This window comes from Bombyx mandarina, chromosome 08 (assembly GCF_030267445.1).
Source record: "Bombyx mandarina strain Sakado chromosome 08, ASM3026744v2".
NCBI classification, from domain to species: domain Eukaryota; kingdom Metazoa; phylum Arthropoda; class Insecta; order Lepidoptera; family Bombycidae; genus Bombyx; species Bombyx mandarina.
In genome coordinates this window covers 14,420,447-14,433,822 of record NC_143215.1, presented here as the reverse complement: position 1 = coordinate 14,433,822, position 13,376 = coordinate 14,420,447, and the positions used below count along the sequence as shown (strand labels likewise).

The 13,376-nt window shown below is 35.1% G+C and overlaps 2 protein-coding genes across 7 annotated transcripts; one reads left to right on the top strand and one right to left on the bottom strand.

Moving 5' to 3' along the window:
* The first annotated feature begins 706 nt into the window (after positions 1-706).
* Positions 707-1,982, top strand: ND-ACP (NADH dehydrogenase (ubiquinone) acyl carrier protein). Of its 2 annotated transcripts, none has more exons than XM_028180148.2 (3): positions 707-972; positions 1,157-1,270; positions 1,521-1,982. In XM_028180148.2, exons 1-3 carry the CDS (start codon positions 805-807, stop codon positions 1,698-1,700), a joined length of 462 nt encoding a protein of 153 aa, XP_028035949.1. In that variant the 5' UTR covers positions 707-804; the 3' UTR covers positions 1,701-1,982. The 2 variants fall into 2 exon arrangements, with proteins under 2 accessions (XP_028035949.1, XP_028035948.1); XM_028180147.2 differs by lacking the exon at positions 1,157-1,270 and adding an exon at positions 1,306-1,419 and having other exon boundaries at positions 709-972.
* Positions 1,983-2,936: 954 nt separating this feature from the next.
* Positions 2,937-13,086, bottom strand: chif (DBF4-CDC7 kinase regulatory subunit chiffon). 5 transcript variants are annotated; one of them, XM_028180134.2, is made up of 7 exons: positions 12,842-13,083; positions 12,670-12,755; positions 9,761-9,892; positions 7,352-7,458; positions 7,120-7,260; positions 5,960-7,041; positions 2,937-5,880 (listed from the first exon to the last, which is right to left on the bottom strand). In XM_028180134.2, the coding sequence occupies exons 1-7, from the start codon at positions 12,879-12,881 to the stop codon at positions 4,814-4,816; spliced, it is 2,655 nt and encodes an 884-aa protein (XP_028035935.2). In that variant the 5' UTR covers positions 12,882-13,083; the 3' UTR covers positions 2,937-4,813. The 5 variants fall into 5 exon arrangements, with proteins under 5 accessions (XP_028035935.2, XP_089585409.1, XP_028035936.2 ...); XM_089729283.1 differs by lacking the exon at positions 7,352-7,458 and having other exon boundaries at positions 12,842-13,086; XM_028180135.2 differs by lacking the exons at positions 12,670-12,755; positions 12,842-13,083 and adding an exon at positions 11,891-12,164.
* Positions 13,087-13,376: the final 290 nt, after the last annotated feature.

The window sequence follows — 13,376 nt, the reverse complement described above, 5'->3', positions numbered from 1 at the left end:
TATTCAATGACTTATCTATGAACTAAGTTAGAATCTACACGCTCATTTTGTCATCAATACATTAACTAGCCATCAACAGTAATCAAAAATGGCATCAAACATATTACATTATTTTATGAAATTATCGATAAAATTTAAGAAAATGTAAAATTTAGTAGCAGTCTTCATAATAAGTTCGAAATTTCTTTTAGGTTTTTGAGCATCAAACACCAAGTAATGTGGATCCATTTATGTCCTTCATTGTTTGAAATGAGTTGAATGAATTGATTAATATATGTACCTAGCTGGTTCTAACGCCTTTACATATACCAATATACAAACCCATTTTTCGGTCGGAATCGATTGATCATGACACCTACTGCTTAATGGCAGAAAGAGGTAGGGTGGTGGTATCAACCCGTGAGGACTCACAAGGCGTCCTACCACCAGTAATTACGCAAATTATAAATGCGGGTTTGATTCTTATTACACGATGTTATTCCTTCACCGTAGAAGTCAATCGTAAATAATTAATTGTTTAGTAAATATTTCGTTGGAAAAACTGGTACCTACCTGCGGCATTTGAATGTATCGCGGGCATCTTATACCTTAGGCCAAGACGACTTCAATAAATTAAATTAACTCTGTTTTGAAAAAAATTAATACCTGTCTGAGCTAAATGTTTTGGCTCTTTATGTACCTATACGTGACAGCTGACACAGTTTATCGATTGCAGTTGTATTAAAGGTTTTGGCAACCCAGGCTTGCGGATTCGATGAGAGGGAATTGCTGAAAGAAAATAAAGCATTTCGTGAGCTTGAAGAAATGGCTGCTGCGAATATTTTCCGAAGTGCTTTCGGTGGTCTATTGCGGAGATCAACAACGTATAGAACGTCCGTAACATGTCGTCTTTCGACCGTTGCGTTGCAGCAAAAGTTCAGCACAATTAAAGCCGCTGTCAAAATATACAAAAGTCAGGCCCTTCAGAATGGGGTAAGACTCTTATCTACTGATATAATAAAATGCATTTTGGGCCGTATAGTGATCATTATATTACAATGAAATATTTCCTTGACATTACATTATTATAAATTTCTTGAGTCTGTTTTAAACAAAATCAATATAACCTCAATTATTATTGCATAACAAAATTACAGTGATAACTCGAACTGTTTAGGTACCACAATCACATCGGTACTCGACAGGCGTGCAGTCTAAGCTTTCGGTTCAGGAAATCGAGGAGCGAGTCCTGAAAGTGTGCAAGGCTTACGACAAACTCAGTGCTAGTCAGGTACATAATATTCATTTAGAAATATTTTGTTTCAGAACGAGAAACATGGTATCCGCAAGTACAGCGGTGGCCCTCCCCTCACCTTAGACCTTATAAAAAGTAGAGTACTGCTTGTACTTCAACTTTATGACAAAATTAACCCTGAACAGGTTAGATTGTGGAAATTTTATTATAGTCCGTGCAAAACTGAATGTGTGGGACATCAAATTTTATTCTAAGATAAACTAATAATTTTTCTCTTATTTTTCAGTTGACTGTAGATAGCCACTTCATGAATGATCTGGGTCTTGACTCACTGGACCATGTTGAGGTCATAATGGCAATGGAAGATGAATTTGGATTTGAGATACCAGATGGTGATGCAGAGAGACTGGTTAGACCAAAAGACATTGTCCAATACATTGCTGACAAGGAAGATATTTATGAATAATAATAAAAATATAAACTTCATAATTTTGGACCAGTTGTATTTTTGAAACGATAACAAACCAAACACAAAATTGCATTTTCTTAATTTACAACTGGCCTAAAAGTATTGTTTAGTGATTAGACAAATTTTGTTTTAATTTTACACAAACTTTATCAGTGCACTTCAGACCATTGTGTAAAAAGTGTAAGTTTTGTTTTTAATTATATGCCTGTTAGAATAGATCATTTGTATTTCATTTGATCTGGTGGTACATTATCTGATAATAAAATAGTAAATAGATCACATTTTATTTCATTCATAATTCATGCTAAATAAGCATTTGACTCGAGAGTCCCTTTTTTTTTAAAAGAGAAAATGTCTTAAATCTGTACTATTATTTGTCATTAATTTTTATTGATTTTAAAAACTGCTGGTGTATTTTGTATTTCAAGGTGGGCTATGTCCTATATGATGGTAAGTGGCTACCATTACTAATGGATCTTGACAATGACACATAAAGCTACTAAATAAGAACTTATTTCAAACCTTGTTTGAAAAAAAGATGTTGGGTGATTATGATGTGACATGACATGAAGGACAGCAGTGCATACTTGATAACATTGCCTTCCTCTTGCCAGAATATTGACAATTGCTAACATGCCTGGAGCAGTGATCCTGTTTTTCCAGAAAAGCCAGGTGAACTCAGGAAGTCACTCAAACAATAAACTTAAGCATGCTAGTACTCTTGAAAGACAAAATTTTCATTAAAATACCAAGTCTTAATTAGTTTTATACTATCTTATAAATGACAATTTCATATAGATTGTGCCCTGCAGAGTAGATGAGCAGTGGTGTTCAACATAACTGATCATAGTTAGTACATAGCATAACACAAAAATACTGAATATGGCATCATGCGCTGTGATTGGTGTTTAGCTTCACTTGGAAGTCATGATTATGAAATCACTTTTTTTCAAAGCGATGTTTTTTGAATAAAGTTCAAAGCCATTGTCTGATAATATTTCATTAAATAGTTCAGGGTTTAGGGTATACCTTTTCTAGTCTTATGGGTTTTGTTGTAACAGGAATATAAAATAATATCATAGAATAGAATAGAATCATCCAATAAAAAGAAATATTTTATTTGTAGTACTAAATTGCTGTTCCTATTTTTATCCATCTATTATATATAATAAGTATTATTTAATATTATAATTGGTGATCTCACGTTAGAACAATTAAATAAAACAGAGGACCTTATCATATTTTATACAACTTTATTTGGAATATCAGGAGACAGGGGTCAACACAATCGGTGGATTATCACTTTTTGAATAATAAAACACAACACTTACACGCACTACTGAAAAGTGAATCAGATCTTAAATTTTTATATTTACGGAAATTCTGATGGTTCATTCAGTTTAATTATACAGGCAACATTGAGATACTACAGATTTGAGAAAGTAATCTTTAAAAAGTTTCAGATATTTTTACATCAAGTTTTTGAAATCTATTATTTTGTCCAAGAGAAATAGTTTCATCTGGTTTTATTGATAAACTACTTATTCAAAACGGTAATATATTTGTATTTAGGTTAGTTACACAAGATTATTCTTGGTAGGTGTTTCATTACATCACTACGTTTTCCATTGGACGTCAAGAGTTGACAGATTATATACAATGTTAAAATCTACTATGGTATTGCACTATAACAGCAGTTCAATAAAATTCTGGAATGTACTATATTTTGAATTATACTAACAGTAAACAATGAAACAACTAGTACACAAATAATACTTTGGTTCCCCCTGCATCTCTTTCCCATCTCCGTCAACTCAACCATTTATAAAAGAAAAAACTTCTAAGCATACATTGTTACTTTTGTACACTAAGGTTACACACTGGGTAGCGGTAGTGGATACGAAACTTGAACATTATGGAACAGTAAAAAAAAATTTATAGAGTTGTCCTTCTTGAGACTTCAATATATATCATAATTCTTCTTCTCAAATGTGTCACTCTTGACAGAGTGGTCGTGATCGTCATGTAGTGTTGGAAGGGGCAGACTTGATGCGTCTGACGATGTCCCGCCTAATTAAAATACAAGAACTATTGCTTTGTCGTAATTGCCACAGATTGCAAGACTATAAGGTTGCAATCGAGAAAGGTAAAGGTTGTTTACAGACATTAACAATGCCAATGGTAGTCACAGATTGCATCGTATCAATCAAGTTCATGTCCACACCCAAGTTTCGCGTCTCACCCACTTCATGAGTTCACAATTATATTTCATTTCAAATGCTAGTCACATTTTTTCTGTGTATATTAAATTTGTCACAAAAAAAGTACAATAAATGAAATTGAATTGATTATTTTTTGGTTTGGCAACATATTAATTACCACCACTTAAAATGTATACAGTTTGATCACAATGTACATTTTTACACATGCATACATTAACATCTTACATAAATTACAATGCTATGTACAAAGTAAATTCGAAGTTCCAAGCCTCGAAACGAGCGTCTTTTGTTGAACACGATCATTTCCAGCCGCTTTAATTTTCATTCCTCACAGAGCTCAACAAAATAACCTGTTCAAAACAGATCTATAATAATTTGACTAACAAAAAAAGACTAACAACAAATGAGTTTTTCAGAGCTTAAAGATTCTTTATTACAAAATTTGTTAATAGCATTTTCTTTAGTTAACATAATATACTTTAATTAAAAGCGTCTGAAAAACAATCAAAGTTATTGAAAAAGATTAAAATTAAACAAAATACTGCACAGCTCCTTTAATAATTATCAACTCCAAAATTAAGTCACCTATTAAGGGTCCATGCAAACATTATAACTAAATCATATTTACATAAGAAATAAATAAACTTATTCACGTTCACACATCATTCTAAGTCAACTGTAGTTCATTTTATGCAGAGTCTAGCGAGATCAGGAGACTGCAGTGATTAAAGTATATAAGTGTACATACACTGATGCTGTGAGCGGTTCTTGAACAATATTTCGAGTCTTTTCCACAACTTCAAAAGGCACTCACCGAATCACTTAATAAAACCGCAACACTTGATGTGAAGAGAAGGAACATTATTATTGTTTAGAGTGGCGGGGATGCTACCGCAGCGGTCTGGTTCGCGAAGCAGGCCGTGCGGCAGAGCGCAAAGTGCGCGTCTCCACCCGCGCAACACGCACTACAGGCTGCAACCATTCACATAGACCCTGCAATGCACGCTTCTTCTTTTTCAGCTCTTTCTCATCTTCCGACACGCTCTTGTTGTCATCTTTCTCCGAATCGGAGTCTCTTTTGCTCTCGCTTTTGTATGGAGTTAATTTTAAGTCGACATTTGTTTTTGTTTCTTGGGAGTCGATTGATGTTCGATCCTGTGTAGTGTGCGTGGTCGTGTCGGGCGGATCTTCGTTTTCGAGCTCTGAAGGTTCGGCGTCCTCCTCGCTGACAATATCTCGTGCGGTGTCATCGTCGGGCGGCTCGGCCGAGGATCTCTCTACGCTCTCAGCTTTCTCAGACTCAATGCTGTCGCCTCGAGATTCTTTTTTCTGTTTTCTCTTGTTCGGCCAGCCCGTCCGATTCTTCTTTTTGAATTTACCCCGTTTTCCCCGCGGTCGTCCTACAACCTCTTTGATTTCATTCCGGATGAGATCACAGCGCTCACACTCAGACATGAGGCTGGAGACGTCGGGAGCGTTGGTGGCGGTGGCGAGAGTATTGAAGGTGGCGTGTCCTTCGGTCATGTCGTCCGCGACTTCGAGTTCGGCAGTGTCTTCGAACAGTTCAGAGAAAAACCGCTGCAGACGCTCTGATGCCTGATGCAGCTCTGAAGGAGGCGGCTCAAGCTTGAGAGGTGCATCGCTGAGGGTGTCTTCAGAGGCGGTAGACTTGGCGTCGTCGTGTTGTTTGCGACGTTGTAGGAGGCCGGCGGACCCTAGGATGGCGAGGGTGGAGGCGTGTTCTCGCGGCGACTTTCGCGGGTGTGACTCTAGTGCGAGAACTGCTGCTGTTCGTTTCCTTACTTTTTGTTTTTTCATGCCACGCGTGCCATACGACCTTGACGGCCCAGGTTTGTCTTCCCGTTTCGTTAGATCGCTCAAAGGACAACAGTTTGGCTTTAAAGGCGGCAACTGACCCATTTCATATGGTAACACTGGTGACTTCGAGAAAACGGCTGAAAAATTATTTTAAATTAATTTAATACATAATATATCAATTCAAAATGAAGTAAAATTTAATACAGGAATACTTACAAAAATATTGTGATACATTCCTAGCGATTACTTTGTCCTGGTCTTGTCTTTTGAAAGTCTCATACCAAGGTTCACTTCGAGGAACCGACTCAAAGGCAAATTCAAGTTGTTCGACAGCTGGTGTATATTTCAGCTTGCCATCTTCCCACTTCATACATTTCTCGGTGGGTTCTTCTCTTAGGGGGTTGGTATCAGGGTCTGGTTGTGGAGTTAAGTCTTTAACAGCTTCAGGTACTGGCTGCTGCACAACAGTTTCCACAGGTTTAGTTAGTGATCTGCGAGCTCGTTTCACTACAACTGGTGTACGTCGTTTCCGTCGTCGCTTATCTTCAGGCCAGCTGTCTTCCTCTGAAGATTCTTCCTTGAGTGCCACAGGTCTAGCTAATCTCCGTCTTTCTATAGATATCGGTGGGGGTTGAGGTGTGCTTTTTGACCTTAACCCGAGGTCCTTTTCATCATCTGATGAAGTAGAACTTGTGGAACTCGCGCGTTTTGGGAACATAAACTGTTCTGCTTCATCACTCAGAACCGAGAGCTCTGATCGTCTTACTTTTCTGAACTTAACTACTAATGGTTTAGTGCCGTTACAAGCTGGAGGAGAGTCCTTGCGTTTGGTTGGAAATCCACCACTAGATCTAAGTTTAGTGCTCACTACCTTATAGTAGTGTCTGTCTTCTTGTGTTTCAGTACGCTTGCTGCATCTAGTGTTATGTTTTTTCTCATCGTCTAGGCCCCCATTCCTTTTAGGACTTTGACTTCCATTCATGGTTGAATCTGGTGATTGGGACCTCTTGGATCGCCGTTTTGGAAGTTCAATATCACCATTACACATCTTTCTTAGTGATCTTCTTTCTCCATTTATAGGTGTAGCTTTATCAAGGAATGTTGTAACATCTGCACCAGAACTGATCAAAGAATCCAGTGCTAAGAAGTTGGTGTGGTCTCTGACAAATGCTAAGTGATGTGGGGATCGTCTATGTAAGGCAGCATCAGCATAGTCTGCGTTACACATTTCACAGTAGCCTCCTTTTGGCTCTTTGTCTTCCTTCTCTTTAATTTTAGGTTTATTTTTTCTGGTCATTCTAAAATCAATAGATAACTATTAGCTTCTTTTAGTGGACATGCCTAAAATAAGGTAGATTTGGTGGTAAATTACTTACTTCTGACCTGTTGTGTTTGTGCTTTGTTTAAGGTTGTTTAGTTTTAAGGACTCTGTCTTCTCCTTTTTCTCTCTAGGCGGATCAGGTTCTATGGATATCTCGGGCCATACATAGAATTCCTTGAAAACGGGCCGCCACAGTCTGGAAATAGAAAAAAAACATGCAATCAAATAAAAATAGTTACCTTTGAACAGTAAGTACAAGAGGATTTTTTCTTAGAAACATTCCATACTTGTCCAAAAATTCAATCTTGATAAAATGTTTAGGGTAGTGCTTGTCATGCGCTTTACGCTGCGTAGAGAAGAACGTGTCATATAGCTTATCCAATAGATTTACAGCCTGAAAGTTTAATAAATAGCTGTGAGAATAAATATGAATAAAAAGCATTAAAGTAACCCAAATTAATTGATAGTGAAAGGTGAAATATAAAAAATATCTAAGAGGCTACCATGCTCCCACAAGTTGAAATTAAAATATCAAATTGATTATATTTGGAAAAAAATTGCCTTTCATTTATTGGCTTTAGTTTTTTTATCATATTTGCCTACCTGAAGCAGTTTCGGTCTCTATATAGGACAATTTTGTTTTTTAAAATTGTAACCTTTCCTAAATGTAGATAAATTAAAAAATGTCACAAAGAAACAACTTGAAACTACAAGATATTATATTAGAATGTGTCAATACATCAGTTACCTACATTTATAAAATTTTATGCGGAGTTATCAAAACATGAAGTTATTAAATTTTTACATGATTAACATTTTTTTTTGGGTTGATATTATAATGTTTTAAATTATATAAAACAAACAACATTTTGAGTTATTGCATGATTTTAATCTTTGACTGACAATTAAGGCTAAGTGCACAGATCAGGTTTCTCAGTTTCCATATCAGGATTTTACTGTTTTGACTTCTGAATGATATAATTTGCATAAAAAATCCTTGGTATAGCACCAGTTTTATAAATAAAAAAATTAATAGCACCTGCGTGCACTTCTTTATTATTATTAATTATCTTCTTATGACAATATTTTCACAGTTTTAAAACTTGATCACAAGGACTACCAGTGATTAATTTTAATTTCCATACATTTTCTATTACTAACCATTATTTGTATAAAATCAAGTGTTCTAAACAAAAGGCTACCCTAAAGATGAACTCATTGATTTCTCTAGATAGATAGATAGTTTAGATATGGTTTATCATCACATTTTATTATACAGCCATCCTCCACCATGCGTGAATGGTGGATATTTATTACTATAGTTGTAAACTACAGGTAACAAACTTATTGTGTAGTTGCCAACCCAATGACTACAACATACAGAGATTTTCCCTTTAAATGTGTATTCCTTATTTTAAAGATGTTCTGTTAGTCTATTTTTTTATTTTTTTATATATTTTTACTGTTTATTTATAATCAAGACTAGCGACCCGCCCTCGCTTCGCTTCGGAAACATTAAAACACACATGAAACAAAAAAAATAAAATTAAAAAAAATAAAAAAAAAGTAGCCTATGTTCATCAGGGACAATGTCGGCTTCTAATGGAAAAATAATTTTTCAAATCGGTCCAGTACTTTCGGAGCCTATTCGAAACAAACAAACAAACAAATCTTTCCTCTTTATAATATTATAATATTAGTATAGATTAGAGAAAGAGCTCACAGTTCACTTAGGCTTAAGGGGTCTCTAGATTTTTATTGGTATGTTAATATAATCACCAACCATGAAACAGGTGTGAGTTTCAATTATACACTATGTAAGGACAATCCCACACTTTAAATCGGAAGACATTGGTATTTCGCAACAAGAATGAATAGGGTGGTGAATTACCTACCTGTTTAGGCTCTTAAAATGCTTTACCAGAAATTACTACTCATTACACAATGTTCATTGTGGAAGTAGTTCTTGAAAATGTGTTACCATTAGTACCCATTTTATTACTAAAGTTGGTACTCATTTGTGGGAATTGATTATTATGTAAACAAACTTTTAATATATTAGAATTTGAAGCTTTGCATTTTGCATACACGAAAACTGACATTGAGTAGAAAAAAAACTTTATTGACCACATCAGTTTTTTTTTTCTAATATGCAACCTTATAATCTTTTTTTAGAGCTGAATCATTAATAATAATCATTTACTTATGAAAATATAATTATCCACCCATGAGCATCAGTCATTTTTAATAGTGAACTTATTTCATGTGATTTAATAAATAAAAACTATACAGTTCATTATTGTTAAGTTCCAATAAATAAACAAATTGCAATATAAATTTAAGCATATTTCAACAAAGTAACCATTTTCTTATTTTTTTATCACTAGCAAATAATATGTTAGTATTATCGTGAATACAGATGGTACACAATTATCATTACATTATGAGATATGATATATTTAGTAAATTGTAAAACTATCAAAGCTGAACTAACTACTGCAACAAAAATCTGTACATCCCAAATTAGTTGATGTGCTTGAGTAAATATAGTTACTTTTTGATTCCACTCCATTGACAGAAGATGGTTTATAGATTAAAAAGTAGCATCTTTTAAATTTCTATTTGGAAAATGAGCAAGGTGGAAGGTATAAAAATCTTCAAGAGTAACAAGTGAGAAAATTGTTTGATATTGATACCTTGTGCACGGTGAGCAGCACGTAGGGGCGGTGGGGCGCAACCGCCCGCTGCAGCATGGCATCGGCACGACGCTCAGGACATCGCGATCTCACGACGTGGCTCACACGAGATGACAGGTAGCACTCCTGTTGCTGTTCAAATAAACATTTATCAGATCTCTGGAGTTACCATATACAGAGATACAATGGTCTGTAGTACTGTATATCTGTTTTACACATAGATTCATATTCATTAAGATGCATTTTTGAGTGATATAGTACGGCAGCTGGTTCAAGAGCACACCTGGTATTTTTTTACATAATTGGGGATTGTGAAAAACACGATGAATAATGAAAAAAAAAATGGAGACAATACTATCTTTTTATTTTGAGTCATTCATGAACTCAAGATACAGATTCATAGACAGGCAGTGTTGTTCTCACTAGAACAACACAATGACACTTCACTAATGAGTATTTTTTTTAATTTTCACAACAATGACAGTTTTTGAATCTCCATACCATTAAAGACTGTTTCAATAAATTGCAACCATTAATTTGGCTATGCAACCCTTCAAAACCCTAAGTATGACTAGATCATGGCAGAAAAAGACTGAATGGTATCTTCACATGTAAGTTCATATTATGCTATGATTGCACAATGTCATAAATTATAGCCACATTGTTCATATGAATTGCTCAGATATCGCAATTTGTTGAACTTGCATTACTCAGGAAAGCAGTTGCATTCAAACAGTTTTTAAGACAACCAGTAGAAATAAATATGTTCAGATATTTGATTTCATAAAATACAATTTTAAATAATAATAATGTTTTACTATTCAGTTTTTTTTTTAAATGCAGGTAATTAGTTATTCATATCGACGCTTGAAAGGCAAACCTGACTAAGCGACAATAACTGCTTTGTACATAAATGATAGGCAATAACCATATTTGATGCGCAAAAAAAATATATTTCTAGGTCTATTAAAATCATTTCAATCCTACAGCTACTAGCTAGATTCTATTACAGCTAGTTTCGTTAAAATAAATTTTGTTTTCAGGTATTTCAACTTTAAATTAGTCTACTGTAAAATTCACGCATTGTCGCTTAGTCACGTTTGCCTTTCAAGCGTCGATATGTACCCACCAATTTGTTGTCACTCAACATTAGTTTTAGTTTGTTTCCCTTTTGTTATAACTTATATGGGATTGAATTTAAAAAGAATGAATGAATGATCTACAGTATTCAAAATAAAAGAAGAATGATATTTATGATAAAAAAGAGAAAAAATCATTATAATTTCGAATTGTGATCACTGATTGGTGTTGCCAACAAGTAAGCCAGATTTTTACCAATTATTAGTTCACAAAGAAGTCAAAAGATTCGTATTGTTTGTAAACAATCGAAACGTCAATTTTGACATATTTTCTATTTAAGAGTTAGCAAATTGGAATTTCTTTGTTTACTATTCGAGTTTTATGTCGTTTGATTTAATTACGAAAGTGTCGAGTGCAGTGACCTGACCTAATACGTGCTGTGTGTTGCAATCGAACAACACACGGACATAGTTAGTGATGAGCATTCTCGGAACGCATAGTTCGCGCGAACATCGCGATTGACACATTGTAACGGGGAGTGCAGGCGGGCGCCGGGCGCGGTGAGATATCGACGCCGCTCGGAGCCTCCATACACGTTATGGAGGCTTCCTTGAAATACGGCTCATGGACCGAGTCGACGCGACTCGCGCCAACCGTCCCGCGCAAAAAAATAACACACAATCACCGTGCATACGAAATTGACCCTTAACATTTTAACATAAAAGTCAATTCTCGGTGTATGCGGTACGCAATAACAACTGTCAAAAATTAAGCGGTCACACGCTTGGCTCAAGAACCTACAATTGAAACGGCATTTTTATTAAATGTAGTGCAGCGCAGCGCGAAAGAGAGTATGGCGCGGCCTCGGCCGGCTGCATTTCACGCGACGGCGGCGACTCGGCCGCGACCCTACAAAAGATGACCTGAAATTGAATGTTAACTACTAGCTAGACTCGCCACTATGTCACTTTTTAATACTTTTCAGGCTGATTATGACTCAAACGCGCTGTCCGGGCACACGTATGGGCAAAACAAGATGTATATACTTACATAAAAGCAGTCCGCGAGGCCCCCGCGCTCCGCTTATCACAAAAATAAGTAACTATATACCAGTCACTGAGTCGACCACTTCGTCACTGATAGAATTGAATCTCACTGCTATTGTTCATAATTTAAAATATATTTTTGTTTGTAAATATGTTCGACAATAAGTTTTACATCTTTCATAATGTTTTTAAACTGAATTTAAACATATTAACTAAATAAAATCGGAAAAGTAACAACAAACACAAATCTGTCATACAAGATGGAGATATTTCACAATAGTTTTTGTTTTGATCACTGGAGGCGCTGCAATAGCGCTAATATTGGAGGGGGAAGATTGCTAGCTACCCATTGGTTCAGAAAAGATACATTCCGTTTCGCACTAGGGCAGGAAAACTATCTACAACCGTCCCATTTTTTTAAAACTTAATTTTGTTTAGATGAATTAATTTAATTTCTTAATAATATTTTAAGCATTTGCATTTCTTTGTTAAATTATGAAACAAAACATTTCATAAATTACGTAGCCTTAGTACTTAACTTAGTTTACTTGACGACGTCTTTAGAGTTTACGTAAACCGGAATTAATTTTATAGGATAACGTGACCAAATTGTATATTAGCAGAATTAAGCAGATTGTGTTAAGGAAGAAGCGCTCATAAATTAGCCTTATTTCAATGTCTATATAACCAAAAATGTCTTTACATATTTACTTACTTGCATATTATAACAGTAAATAGGTTCATTTTTGGCGGTAAAAATATCATGTTATTAAATTAACTTACCAGCCCCATGTCTTGAATTCGTCGAGACAATATTCGTGCTATTCCATGGTCGTCAATATCCAAATAAAAACAAAAGTTTCTACGCACTGTAACATAATAATTATATAATTTATAACACAATACTTTTCGTGTATTTTTCAATTAGGTCACATTAAAAATATGTCGCACGCACCTCGATTGAATTTTTCGTCTAAATTCAAAGTTGAGGCCATTCTTTTTTGTCAATAATAATTGCACAAACTGAATGACACTTCAATTAAACGCCATTTTTCAGATCTCCGAAATCATTACCTCGATCGAATACAAATTAATTATTTACAACGGAATTTAATTAAAATGTTATTTATATGATATGCAATGCAAATCGCATTTCGTAAAGATACGTTTCAAACGTCGAAATGTCATTGACAGCTGGTTGAATTCCGTAGATAACGTAGAATAATCAATGCTTAACATAGATCATTATCGATCCAGAAACATAATCGATTTCGATTTCTAAATAAGACTGTCAGCGTGAAGTGTCATTGCCCGGTGCAGGTCAAATTGCCATCGGCGCGGCGTCGATCAACTTCCGTACAAAGTTTTTCTTCATGATTTTTGTCGTGGTACTTTAACAAAAAGATTTTCTCAAAGTGTTCCTCAAAGTCAAAGTGTTCTCATAACAGACTCTCTACAATTTGTTACCCGCTCATGCTTAACTATTTTTG

Excerpts from the sequence above, each read along its gene's own strand:
- ND-ACP (XM_028180148.2), top strand. The coding sequence starts at position 805 with ATGGCTGCTGCGAATATTTTCCGAAGTGCTTTCGGTGGTCTATTGCGG. Across the intron at positions 973-1,156 it reads GTCAGGCCCTTCAGAATGGG|GTACCACAATCACATCGGTA; the intron begins GTAAGACTCTTA and ends CGAACTGTTTAG. Across the intron at positions 1,271-1,520 it reads ACAAACTCAGTGCTAGTCAG|TTGACTGTAGATAGCCACTT; the intron begins GTACATAATATT and ends CTTATTTTTCAG.
- chif (XM_028180134.2), bottom strand. The coding sequence starts at position 12,881 with ATGGCCTCAACTTTGAATTTAGACGAAAAATTCAATCGAG. Across the intron at positions 9,893-12,669 it reads GAATTCAAGACATGGGGCTG|CAACAGGAGTGCTACCTGTC; the intron begins GTAAGTTAATTT and ends TTATTTGAACAG. Across the intron at positions 7,042-7,119 it reads ACAAACACAACAGGTCAGAA|AATGACCAGAAAAAATAAAC; the intron begins GTAAGTAATTTA and ends TATTGATTTTAG.